At 39.9% G+C, this 11411-nt stretch overlaps 2 protein-coding genes across 5 annotated transcripts in view; one reads left to right on the forward strand and one right to left on the reverse strand.

Annotated features, from left to right (window-relative positions):
- IARS2 (isoleucyl-tRNA synthetase 2, mitochondrial) overlaps nucleotides 1-1082 on the forward strand; it is a 39249-nt gene extending 38167 nt beyond the window's left edge. For both annotated transcript variants that reach the window (XM_075413024.1, XM_075413023.1), the window contains exons 22-23: nucleotides 430-574; nucleotides 714-1082. In XM_075413024.1, the coding sequence (XP_075269139.1) occupies nucleotides 430-574; nucleotides 714-865 (297 nt within the window). In that variant the 3' untranslated portion in view covers nucleotides 866-1082. The remainder of the gene's footprint in view (nucleotides 1-429; nucleotides 575-713) is intronic.
- A 230-nt stretch (nucleotides 1083-1312) lies between these two features.
- RAB3GAP2 (RAB3 GTPase activating non-catalytic protein subunit 2) overlaps nucleotides 1313-11411 on the reverse strand; it is a 50948-nt gene continuing 40849 nt past the window's right edge. For all 3 annotated transcript variants that reach the window (XM_075413028.1, XM_075413029.1, XM_075413027.1), the window contains exons 27-35: nucleotides 11086-11152; nucleotides 10265-10335; nucleotides 7726-7761; nucleotides 7068-7142; nucleotides 6562-6780; nucleotides 4689-4778; nucleotides 4386-4604; nucleotides 3522-3680; nucleotides 1313-3236 (exon numbers count right to left, since the gene is read on the reverse strand). In XM_075413028.1, coding sequence (XP_075269143.1) covers nucleotides 3090-3236; nucleotides 3522-3680; nucleotides 4386-4604; nucleotides 4689-4778; nucleotides 6562-6780; nucleotides 7068-7142; nucleotides 7726-7761; nucleotides 10265-10335; nucleotides 11086-11152 — 1083 coding nt within the window. In that variant the 3' untranslated portion in view covers nucleotides 1313-3089. The remainder of the gene's footprint in view (nucleotides 3237-3521; nucleotides 3681-4385; nucleotides 4605-4688; nucleotides 4779-6561; nucleotides 6781-7067; nucleotides 7143-7725; nucleotides 7762-10264; nucleotides 10336-11085; nucleotides 11153-11411) is intronic.

An 11411-nucleotide genomic window follows, 5' to 3' on the forward strand; every position in this document is an offset into this window, starting at 1 on the left:
CCCACTGCCCTGGGCAGTGCTTTGCCTAAGCAATCCGCTTTACTGATGTGAGGGTCAAAGTAACTTGAAAATTTCTGCGGAGGGAGCCCTGGACACTGCAGTTCAAGTCTGTACTACTTACTCCTGGTAGGAGTGGGTAAATTAGACTCTTGGTTCAAATGATCTGCTCTGATTAGGAACCTGTTTTAAAGAACGGAGCATCTGAGAGCTTGTAGGAGTACACCTCAGTTTTGATGCTGGATTTAAAGATGATTTTGTATACGCATATATTTAGACACACACAGGCATGCGTGTGTGTGAACAAACTTGTGCTCTTCACGACAAGGCTATGACAGCTGTTGCAATCATATACACAGTAATTCTACTTCTCTAGGAGGAGGATACAGAGGAACAAACCCAGCCAGTCTGAAAATTAACTCTCTTCCGTAGGCACTGCAGGCTGAAGAAACTTCTAGTGACTCACAGCTGAATGAAATAATGATGGCATCCCAGACAACCCTGCTGAGTGAGCTACCTAAAGAAACACCTGCAGATGCAAACATCACCAGAGGGACCTTTCTGATTAACCTGGAAGGTGAGAGAACTATTCCAGACATGCTACTGTGCCAAGCAGCTGGTTCTTTTCTGTGCTACAGCATGCTTTGTTGTTCAGTTTGTACGTAGCGTTGCGTATGCTACCTACAAGGTCTCAGTAGTAATGCTCTCTGTAATAGGTGGTGATATCCGTGAAGAATCTTCATATAAAGTTACAGCCCGACCAGTTGCCAAAGCGAAATGCCCTCGCTGCAGGAGATACACTTCCGATTCCTCCAGCACTCCCTGCCCACGGTGCCTGAAAGTCATGGCTGGAAGAGGGAGCACGTGAAGATGGAATGCCTCTGCGCAAGCTGCTCCAAATCACGAGTACCGAGGTACACGAAAGCTGTGCCTAAGCCCAAGGTCTGTGTACCGAAGCCTGTAGAAGCAGATGCTTAAGCCCCAGCCTGAGCAGAATTACCATGTGTTTCGGGGGGAACTGTATGTATATATACCAAATTGTGTATATCACTTTTCAGCTTAATAAAAAGGGTAGTTCAAAATGACTGATTTACTTGGTTTTAGCAACCTCCGTTCTTTTGAAGTTCACTTCTCCATTTAAGTGAAACTGCACAGAAAAACAGCTGCTGTTTAATTTTTACACTGCCAGGAGGCAGTTCTGCAGCACGCCGGCGCAGCAGTCCTCCACACGGGAGCATCTGCTCCTCCTGTAAAACAGAACAGAAGCAGCAAAGGTGGTGACCACCATTCCCTACAAAGAAGGAAAAGACACAACGAAACCTCAAATTTTATTTAATCAATTTACACAAATCCACAGCAAATTAGACACAAAATAGCACTATGTACAGAGTATTACTTACAATACATTACAGAGTGGATTGGTGTAGTGTTACAGTAAGGTCCTTTACACAGCTGTACCAGGATGCAGGAATGTAATGCAGCCCAGAAACACTTCTGGTTTTCCTCAGGTTCCACGAGGACCAGATCTCTGGCATACTCGTTGCTGCAGAAGTTTGACATGCTGTCAGCTAAGGCGGTAAAGCCACCCGTACGATCCTCCTGCCTTCCATTTTTCCCCTACAGCTGTTTTAACTTCAGTTATGGAAGTCAGTATAGAAGTATCTAAAACACAGACCGGGGTGGGCACTTACTACAATTCTTACTGTTCTTTACTCTGTCTGCTCTCATACCATTACAGGAAGTCAAACATTTAGTATCAAAACTTTTCAAGCAGCCTTCATCTGCTAGATGGAAGTGCAGTGATTAGCGACTGCGGTGCTGAACAGGCAAAGGCGGCTGCGTACAACAAGCCCCCGACATAGTTTTTTTTTTTTAGGGGAGTCCAATCCTTCGATGACAGCAGCACTTACTTCAGCAAGGTAAGACCAAACTCTGTCTCCAGCAAGGCAGAATACTACGAATGTTTCTTACGTATCATACAAGAGGAGGAGGTTACAAGATGGAGTAATTTCAGCTGACTTCAAGACAAAAACAATTTACACCAATTTCGTTTTTCTCTCCTGGCTTCCTTTAGGTACAAGGTTAACAGTACTAACTGATGCAACGTAATCATGTTTAATACCACTCCAGTAGTGAAGATACTCACTATATGATTCCCTGTAGGTACTGTAAATAAAAGTGGGTTTTTTAAGGCTAAAGTACTCAGTCCTATAGAACTTCAGTGAAGTCAGGTCAACTATTTAAGCAGTTTTTGACAACAAGTTAACGTGTGCAGAGATTTATAGCATACTACATCTTCTACAGCGATAAGATGGGGGAACAATCTCACAGTAAGACATTCCTTGACCTACTTAAACTCAGCGGAGCTTATTATTAACGGAGAGGAATCTAAAACCAGTTTTAGCTGAAGCCCAGCACCCTAGAAACAATACCGAGAGATCTGGACTCAAAGATGAGTCCATATTTGTGCCTGGAGGATTGGATTCCCCTTCCCAAGCTGTTCGTAGATGTGGGCAGCTCTCCCTTCACGTAAGCCCCCAGCACGTTTCAACCTGTGTCTAGCGCAGTCCTCACTGTCACACACAACGCAGTTGCAAGGCACGAGCCCAACGCCAGCTCTAGCTCCTGAAAAAGCAGTATTGGCTTTACATGGCAACTTCAGAGACTGAAGTTTTTCTTGGCTGTAATTCTACAGCGTGTTTTGCAAAACAAATCGTACATGGAACACAAACCGCAGCAGTTCCTGCCAGCATGAAATACAGAATTTCACAGGATGTGATTTTGTAAAGAGACTAAAACTGCTGCCAGATATATCCAATTTAGACTACTGCAAAAAGCGCTCAAGTCAGAAATAAATAACAAAGCATTTCAGATACTGACAAGCATACTGGAAACTCAACGTCTCTGCAGTAGTGCAGAATTTAAAACAGACTCCAATTTAAAATGACCGTCTGAAATTGTGGGGTGGGGAGCGTCGTTCTTCTCATCGCTGTAACAGGAGCCACACGAAGTCCCTTCCTGTGAAGTTCAGCCTTGTTGCGCAGGATCATGCGTTACAGCAGCAGGGAGCAGAACTGCGCTAACGAAGCGCGTCACGAGGAGACGGCTTCCACAGCCTCAATCAGGTTCAAGGCAAGGCCGTACTGCCCGTGATTCTCCGGTAAGTGCTCTATGACTTCGTTAACCAGTTTTGCTGTTGCTGAAATGGGCACTTCGACATTTTGAAGTTCCTGGGGGTCCTATATAAAAGAACAAACACAGCATTAGAGTAATTTTACAGACGATCTTCTGCATATACGCCCTCCTGAACTCGTATAAAACAGATTAGTAAGGTTTATTAACTCAATTAAGCTGATGCTTTGACCCATGAAACTGCTTTACCCTTCACGAAACTAGCATCAGGAAAAATTAGAACTAATTCTTGTTTCCATTACTAAGAAAGGGCCATTCAGATGTAATCTCTGTCTTGGTGAACAGAAGCTTCTGAAAAATCAACCTGTCTTCCTACATTGAGCTTAACTTACCATAGCTTTGAGCCAAGTACACAGTGTCGGAGGAATCCTAGCGAGGAGTTCCATACCCTCCTTTGTCTGCCTGTGGAGCAAGGCAAAGGCCAGTCTCTGTCCAGCCAGTATCAGCAGCTGCGACGCAAGCACTTCTTTGTCAGTCACCTGAAGAAAGGCCTGAAAATTAAAAAAGAAAATAGAAGGAACTAGAAACTATCTGAGCATTACACAGCTCACTTCTCTGGAGCCTTGAAAAGCTGTCTTGGAAGAAGCTTCTTGATACTAAAAGGACACAAGGTTCTCAGACTGTTTCTTGTGTTACCCGTGACTGTAATACAGCACGTTACAGTAACTAATAAAGCACGTTATTAAAAGCTTCGGAACAGCAGAAGAGTGAACAAAGGCAGAGAATTACTCTGTATTTTACACAGTGATGAGCATAAGCGCGAGATCTGTTTTACAGTTCAGCAACATATTCATAACTTCCACATAATCCCTGCTTTGCTTTTCCCTTCAGGAAGGCAAGGATTTTCTTGTGCAATAACTGGTAAACTTCTCCTAAAAGCAGAGATTACAGGCAAAAAAGCAGATTCCCCAAACTGTCAAACACAGTATCGTATATAAGGCTGTACTGGTTTCAGACTGGCAGTGTAACTCCTGCTCATGTTTTCACTAGTTGCTGTGCACAAATTCTTGCTGGGAAGAAGGAAAAATGAGGGTAATTACTAGTCTTGAAAAAGCACTTTTGCAACCTGGGGATTTTTTGAGCCTGACAATACCTGCCTAACCCTTCCATTCATCTTCAGTAAGTGAAAAAGTCATTTTAGCAGAATATCTGACATAGTGCTATATTGATTTAAAATCGTTAAAAGCTGTTATTACCTCTTCACCAAGATGATCCATCCCGTAACTATACAGTTCGCAGACATAATGCCTTTTGACCAAATCCTCAGAGATTTGAAGATACTGGGCCAGGTCCACAGCCAAAGATGGCCAATTCTTCCCCTTTTCAAAAGGAAACAGTTCCTCTTCTGAGACTTCTTTGGCCTTTTGTGCTGAACATAGTGTTTGAACCGCTGCACTCACAACTTTGACCAAGAACTTGGAAGCAAAAATTGCACGTTACTTCAGGATTGTTTGAAATTTTAGAAGTTTAAGAACTTTCAGTACAAAACTTATACCTACCTGTTGTCGTATGGATAACACATTTGGATCCATATCCCCACTAGGTAGCAGCTGAATTGAAGTAAGGTCCTTGAAAAATGCATTTTTGCCCTGAAATTGAGAACCAAAGACAGCCCTCAGAGATACAGGGAAATAAAAGTAATTCATTTTGATCCAATACTAAGAAGCCTACTTATTTTTTACATTTAATTTGTACTAGATTGTCTATACCTCTTTGGGGACAAAAATTAATATTGTGAGTTAAAGCTACAGAACAAAACAAACTTTTGTTCATGCAGTCATAACATGTCAAGGATTTGCTTTCAAACTCAAAACTACCTGCCTACTAAATTGGGTATCTGATACGCTACCAGCTGGAGCTGAAAGTTTGATGTATTTCCCGGTCCCAGGTTCTACACCAACATACCAGGCATATGTAGGAAGAAATGCAAAGTAGCTGATACAGAAAGGCAGTTTATTTGGTGCCTATGGATATAGTCGACACTGCTTAACTTTAAGGTCTCTTGAACCACCGATTAATCAAATTTCAGGTAAACCCCTGAACGATGGCACATGGTAGCCCTTGTTTCAGCCTACCATGCTCCAGCCGTGACGTAACTCACTGCCAAGCACCTCTGGTAGTCCTGCTCCGTACTAATGCGGGGAGTAGGGAAACTGGTACCAAAAAACGCCTATGTTAAAAGACAGTGATGAACATGTAGGTCTAGATAGTGGCTCGCCTTGTCAGAAATAAGGTGATAAATGGTCTTCAAAACTTTAACCACTTTTTCAGCCATCAGCCAAGATTCTCTAAAGACCCGTTAGAAATTCTCTCACAAAGGCCACAGAACGAATGGGAATCCTGAGCGAGTGAAGGCAAAAAGGCAGCAACTGAGAATAATCATAGAACGGTTTGGGTTGGCAGGGACCTTACAGATCCCCTAGTTCCGACCCCCCTGCCACAGGCAGGGACACCTTCCACCAGACCAGGTTGCTCAGAGTCCCATCCAACCTGGCCTTGAACACTGCCAGGGAAGGGGCAGCAACAGCTTCTCTGGGCAACCTGTGCCAGCGCCTCACCAGCCTCACAGTAAGCAATAGTTGTATGTAAAAGAAAGGAGGCACAGAAACTGGATATAATTTTACTCTTGAGACATAATATGCGTTCTTAAATGACAGAAGGTAGTATAAGGCTTTATAAAATGCCAGTAAATCATTAAGAAGAAATCTTCCGTGCAGTATTAAGGGACTAAATAATTTTCCCCACAGCAGGAATTAAACGACAGTCTACACCAGTACTTTGTGTTTATATTTTTTTAGAATTGTAGTGTGGTAGAGCTAGGAGGTAGAAAACTCAATTTGTGGCACCTGCTTTGTATAAGGGTCAAGCTCTGACTGGAGATATAATACATTTTAAATGCAGTGACTTTTTTTTTTTTAAAGTGGCTTATATGCATTGAATGACAACCTGTTTATTCTCTGCGAGATGCTCAGAATTCTGGAATAACCACCAGCAATAACGGGTAGAACAGTGACACTAACATTACATTTCTGACCTTAAATATTTATGTTTTCTCTGATCTGACACTTCTCAAAACAACCAGAAAAACCTGTTATCCAGCGTTCTTACCATGCAGTATTTTCAGGCCAGCTAATTATTAAGGAACTGATTTTCATGCATCTGAGATCACTACAAATCTTTCAATCATAAGAAAAAGCACCAAATTTGGGTCTCAGCCTGAATTCTGGTGACAACTTCATTAATGCACCTCAGTGGACTAAATGTCTTTCATAAAATTATGCATGAACTGTTTAAAAAGTGAAAGCTAGCATATATTATAGATACCAGGAGGAAGGACAGCAATATTAAGATGTGTGCTTTCAAAAGACATACCTTGGTATCGAACAGCGAAAGAGGCTTCACACTCTTCAGAGAAAGCCTCATGATGGCGTACAAGATAGTACATAACACAAACTGGTGTTCAACAAGCGGGTAGTGAATGCGTTTCTGCTCAAGGGCCAGTTCTACTATCGATACTGGTCCTTCTACCGACACCCAAGCATCTTCAGTATCTAAGACAGGAGCCTGCATTTCATCACTACTAACGTCAGCCTGCCAGAGCAAGACAGAAAAGTAGTCATGCACAAGATGTCATCTATATTGACTTTCCTCGTGAAAGACACGGCTTTAATCACAAGTTCTCTCCAGTGACATTATAAAGAAAATTTTTTATTTTCTATTTTATTCATTATATTTGAATATGTCTATTTCATTGTATTCATTGTATCTATTAATTCATTAGTTTGTCTGAATCAAACAGTACAGAAATTAGTATAACCATTTTCTTTAAATTTGGATCAATTAGTTCCCTACTTTCTATGGGAAAAATAAAAATTTACCTCCAGCAGTGTTTGCAGAAGATCTGAACAGCAGCCAAGAAAAGCTGTCATGGCTGTGTCACCCATGCCTACGTCCTGTTAACAAACAGTATGATTTAAATTGTTTCAGCTGGAATTGAAACAGGCTTTTATTAGCTCTGTATGTTTGAGAAGACAGCTGTTGACATAAAACACATTGTCAAGCTCAGTTTATTAACCTATTACATTTAATGGTAAACAAATGTTCACTTAAGTACAACAAAGCATTAGAAATAAGATGGGGAAAAAATAGGAATAAAGCTAAATGCAGCCACTTACAATACTGTATCTCTAAAGAAGACTGAATTCCTCAAGTAATCACATCTAGTAAATTTCATTTTCTGAGCATATCAGTTGTCTTCCCAAAAAGTTTTAACTAAAGAAATTATGCATGAAAAATAATAGTAATTTGTCATGTCACAGTCTCAGGTCTACCTTCTATAATATTTGAAGTTATACTACTGTTCTAATTTGCTTTGTCAGATAAAGATTAATTTACATTTCTTAAAATTCCTGACATTTTCTCTAGGGCTGCATTTTGAATTTTTCTGAAACTTTCAAAAATAAATCACAAAGTAGTATTAAAATTAAGGCATTTTTATTTGTTTCTTCCCACTTAGACAAAAATAGTATTACTTGCCCTTCTGCATAATCTGTCCTTTGGAGCTTTTCCAACCTGTTTAAAAAAAAATATTTCAGCACAATTAAATAATTTTCATCATAAGGTATCTATTACTCCACGTTTTAACCTTTTATTACTATTTTCCTAATATAAAACGGGAAAATAGTTCATTAAAGCTACATAATGCACCACACTGCAGAGTTTGCTTTCAACAAAAGATTTGATACAGATCATACTGGTTGATCTGAGGCTGGTGAGGGGTCTGGAGAACAAGTCTTCTGAGGAGCGGCTGAGGGAGCTGGGGCTGTTTAGTCTGGGGAAGAGGAGGCTGAGGGAGACCTTATTGCTCTCCACAACTACCTGAAAGGAGGTTGTAGTGAGGCAGGTGTTGGTCTCTTCTCCCAGGTAACTAGTGATAGGACGAGAGGCAATGGCCTCAAGTTGCATCAGGGGAAGTTTAGATTAGATATTAGGAAAAATTTCTTCACAGAAAGAGTGGTCAGGCATTGAAACAGGCTGCCCAGGGATGTGGTGGAGTCTCCATCCCTAGAGGTGTTTAAAAACGTGTAGATGTGGCACTTCAGAATATGTTTTAGTAGGCATGGTGGTGTTGGGTGGATGGTTCGACTCAATGATCTTAGAGGTCTTTTCCAACCTATGATTCTATGATACAACTCAAAAATGAACATCACTGATGTCAATAATTACTTCATTCTTCTTAAAGTGGGGTATTAGAAATAAGGCCCCAAGGTCCTCATTTAAATCAAAAAGGAGCTAAAAAATTCCCAGTCATTTCTATAATACAGAACTAGAACTGTAATATCAAACATGGTATTAGAAAGAAGCCTTAGGGAACAAGGGAAGAGGAAAGGAAGAGTGAGGGCTCCAGCATATGCATCGAGATGGAGAAGGTCTAATAAGAAAGTTATCACATGGTTTCCATGCTTTGCCTATCTGAATTCTTCCGAAGAGACACCTCGATCACACCCTGTTTAGGAATGTTACTGTGAGGTCCAATTTCTGTGTGTTGAATCACATGCTGCGCATGATGAAGCACGTACACATCAGTGGAAGTTCTCTCTTCCATACCACAAAAAAATTAAAAGTAATAATTACAACATCATGGCAGAGTCTGAACAACAGTTGAAGTGAGATTCCAGGGTCCTGAATTATGGAATTATTTAAACTCAAATTCAAGTGACCCATCAGCTGTTTCAAAGTCTGAAATCAAGCCAACTTCCAGCTGTCACTTTTGGGATCAAGTGCCAAGAGATTTGGAACCTGTATTTTTCTGGAAGTTGGTGGGTGATCGGTTGTGCTACTGGTTCTGTAATGTAAACCCCAAGGACTAATTCCCAGCTTTCAAAAATACATAAATAACTATTAAAAGTTAGCAACATTTGTTATTACATGGTATTTGTTTGAGGTAACAGACATGTGCAAAAACAGTTAGTTAATAAAAACCTTTATGTTTTCTCCTGCGGGTGTTAATCTAGGCAGAAGTAATCATCTTGGGTTTACTGGAAAAAAGTTTCTGCAGAAGAAACAGCTACTACAACTGTATACAACTGAGCCTATTTGCTAAAAGGAATGAAGAAGATTATGTTCTCCAGTTCTTACAGAGCTCCACAAAAAGCAAAAGCAGAAAATAAGAGGATCAAAGGAGAAGGTAAAAAGATGACAAGACAGCAACTTTTTGATGGTTTTGTGTTGTCTGGGGTTTTTTTCTTAATCACCATCAACAGTTCTCTCTCTGCATCTGGACTTTTAAGGCTGAAAAACACTTAGCTGCCACTCTACATCCAGCAAACCAATAGGCAGGTTCCCCTTACACAATTTAAACAGAGCTATCACTGGCAGCACGTTCTCTTCCTAAGCTGTCTTCCAGTCCTAAACAGAACTGTCTTCCAGTAAACAGATCCACTACATGTTTATAAGTGTGAAAAAACTGAAGTTTAGCAGGGACAGAAGACTACTAAAACTCACAGTAAACAAGCTGCATACTAGAACAGAAGCTGATTTGCAATGCTAGCAATAGTTAAAAATGCTAAATAACATCCACAAAATGTTCTGCGTTTTGCAGAGTAAGAGCTCATACATAAAAAACTTGCACCACAACATTAGGAAAAGCTGCTGCTTGTGGGAACCTGAAAGTTTCATGGCAATAACTTCCCAGCAAACAGGTACAGAGAGAACACTTGAACTTATTTTTTGTTTTCTAACTTAAAATTTTACATACGCACACATATATAGTTTCAAACTATTTCACAAATACTTTGTTATGTAGCAATTACAAGCTAACACAGTGCATAAGTCTTCACTACACATCAGCCAGTGCTGATCACCTATTACTTAAAGCTGCCTATAGATGAGCATTCCATGGATTTGACATTTTACAATATGCATTCCTTCATCAATTCCAAAAGTTAGCCACATAATAAACCAAAAAAGCAGGGATTCCAAACTTGTTAAAAAAATCCCCAGCAGTAAATACTATTTTCACTTTTTAGTTAATAAAAATTCAGCCTCAAAAATACTGTCACAATACCGCACTCACCTTGTCCATTAGATATGTAGCAGAAGAAAGTCTTTTTACTAAGAACGTATTCCACATCATCAGAGCGATACCTAGAACAATCACAAACTTGTAAACTCCAAATGAACAGAAAAGAGGTCTTACAAGTACGGAGTGAAAAGCCATGGGCCAAAGTTCCTTTAAGAAGGGGGTTGGGAGGGGAATTTAAAAAAGATGGTGAATGAAACAAGAAGGAATTGTGAGGTATCTTCACTGCTTTATATTTGGACTTTAGATTTCAGACTTCTCGGGAGGAGACTACCTTGGTGCCCAAATACAGTCAGAAGTGCAATGAATCATTCACTAAAATTATTACATTATGCAGATTGGCTTAAACATTGTAGGTACACAGAAACTTTGGTGGTAAACGTGAAGGTTTAAGATTAGTGCTTTAGGCATACAGTGCACCTTGTTTGCATGAAGAGTCCACAACAAAGAACTGTCAGCACATTCAGAGTATCAAGAAATGCAAGCAATGCATGAAAAGTAACTGACTGCGAGAAGCATGTGTCACTATTTAAAAACAAATAAAAAACAGAGTAACTTTATTTTAAAATGGTTTTAAACACATTGACCTTATCTAACCAACTTATTTTCATGGTTCTGATGGAAGCTCAGTCTCCACATGAAAAACTAAAGCTTGAATGTCAGCAGAAAGTGTGTGTGGGGGGTGGTGTTCGCGGTTTTTTTAGACAAAATGGCCATCACTACTACGAACGGCATACATTTACACTAGTCAATAGTCGTTTATTCTGTTGTTTTACAATTTCAAAGATAATTTTTAATAATAGTTTCATACCTACCATGCTGTACATGAGCATTACTGATGCATCTTAGATGATCTATAGACCTAATGAGAAAACATGCTTCCTTATGTGAAACAAAAAAACAAAAGAACAAGTTATTACATTATTCAAGACTTGTTTCAGATGTAAACTATTGATTCTTAAAGAGCCCAGGTAGATTATTTTAAAGCTAATATTTTTGACAGTTATAAAACTTGTAAGTTAGTCTGATATTGCCATCTTCTCTGGCAAACACATGCACATGCCAAAGTACGCTTCAGTAATCATGAAACACACTGATTTCAACACTATTTTCAGAGCCTTGTTTTAGTATACGTACTGGT

This window comes from Opisthocomus hoazin, chromosome 2, assembly GCF_030867145.1.
Source record: "Opisthocomus hoazin isolate bOpiHoa1 chromosome 2, bOpiHoa1.hap1, whole genome shotgun sequence".
Classification (NCBI taxonomy): domain Eukaryota; kingdom Metazoa; phylum Chordata; class Aves; order Opisthocomiformes; family Opisthocomidae; genus Opisthocomus; species Opisthocomus hoazin.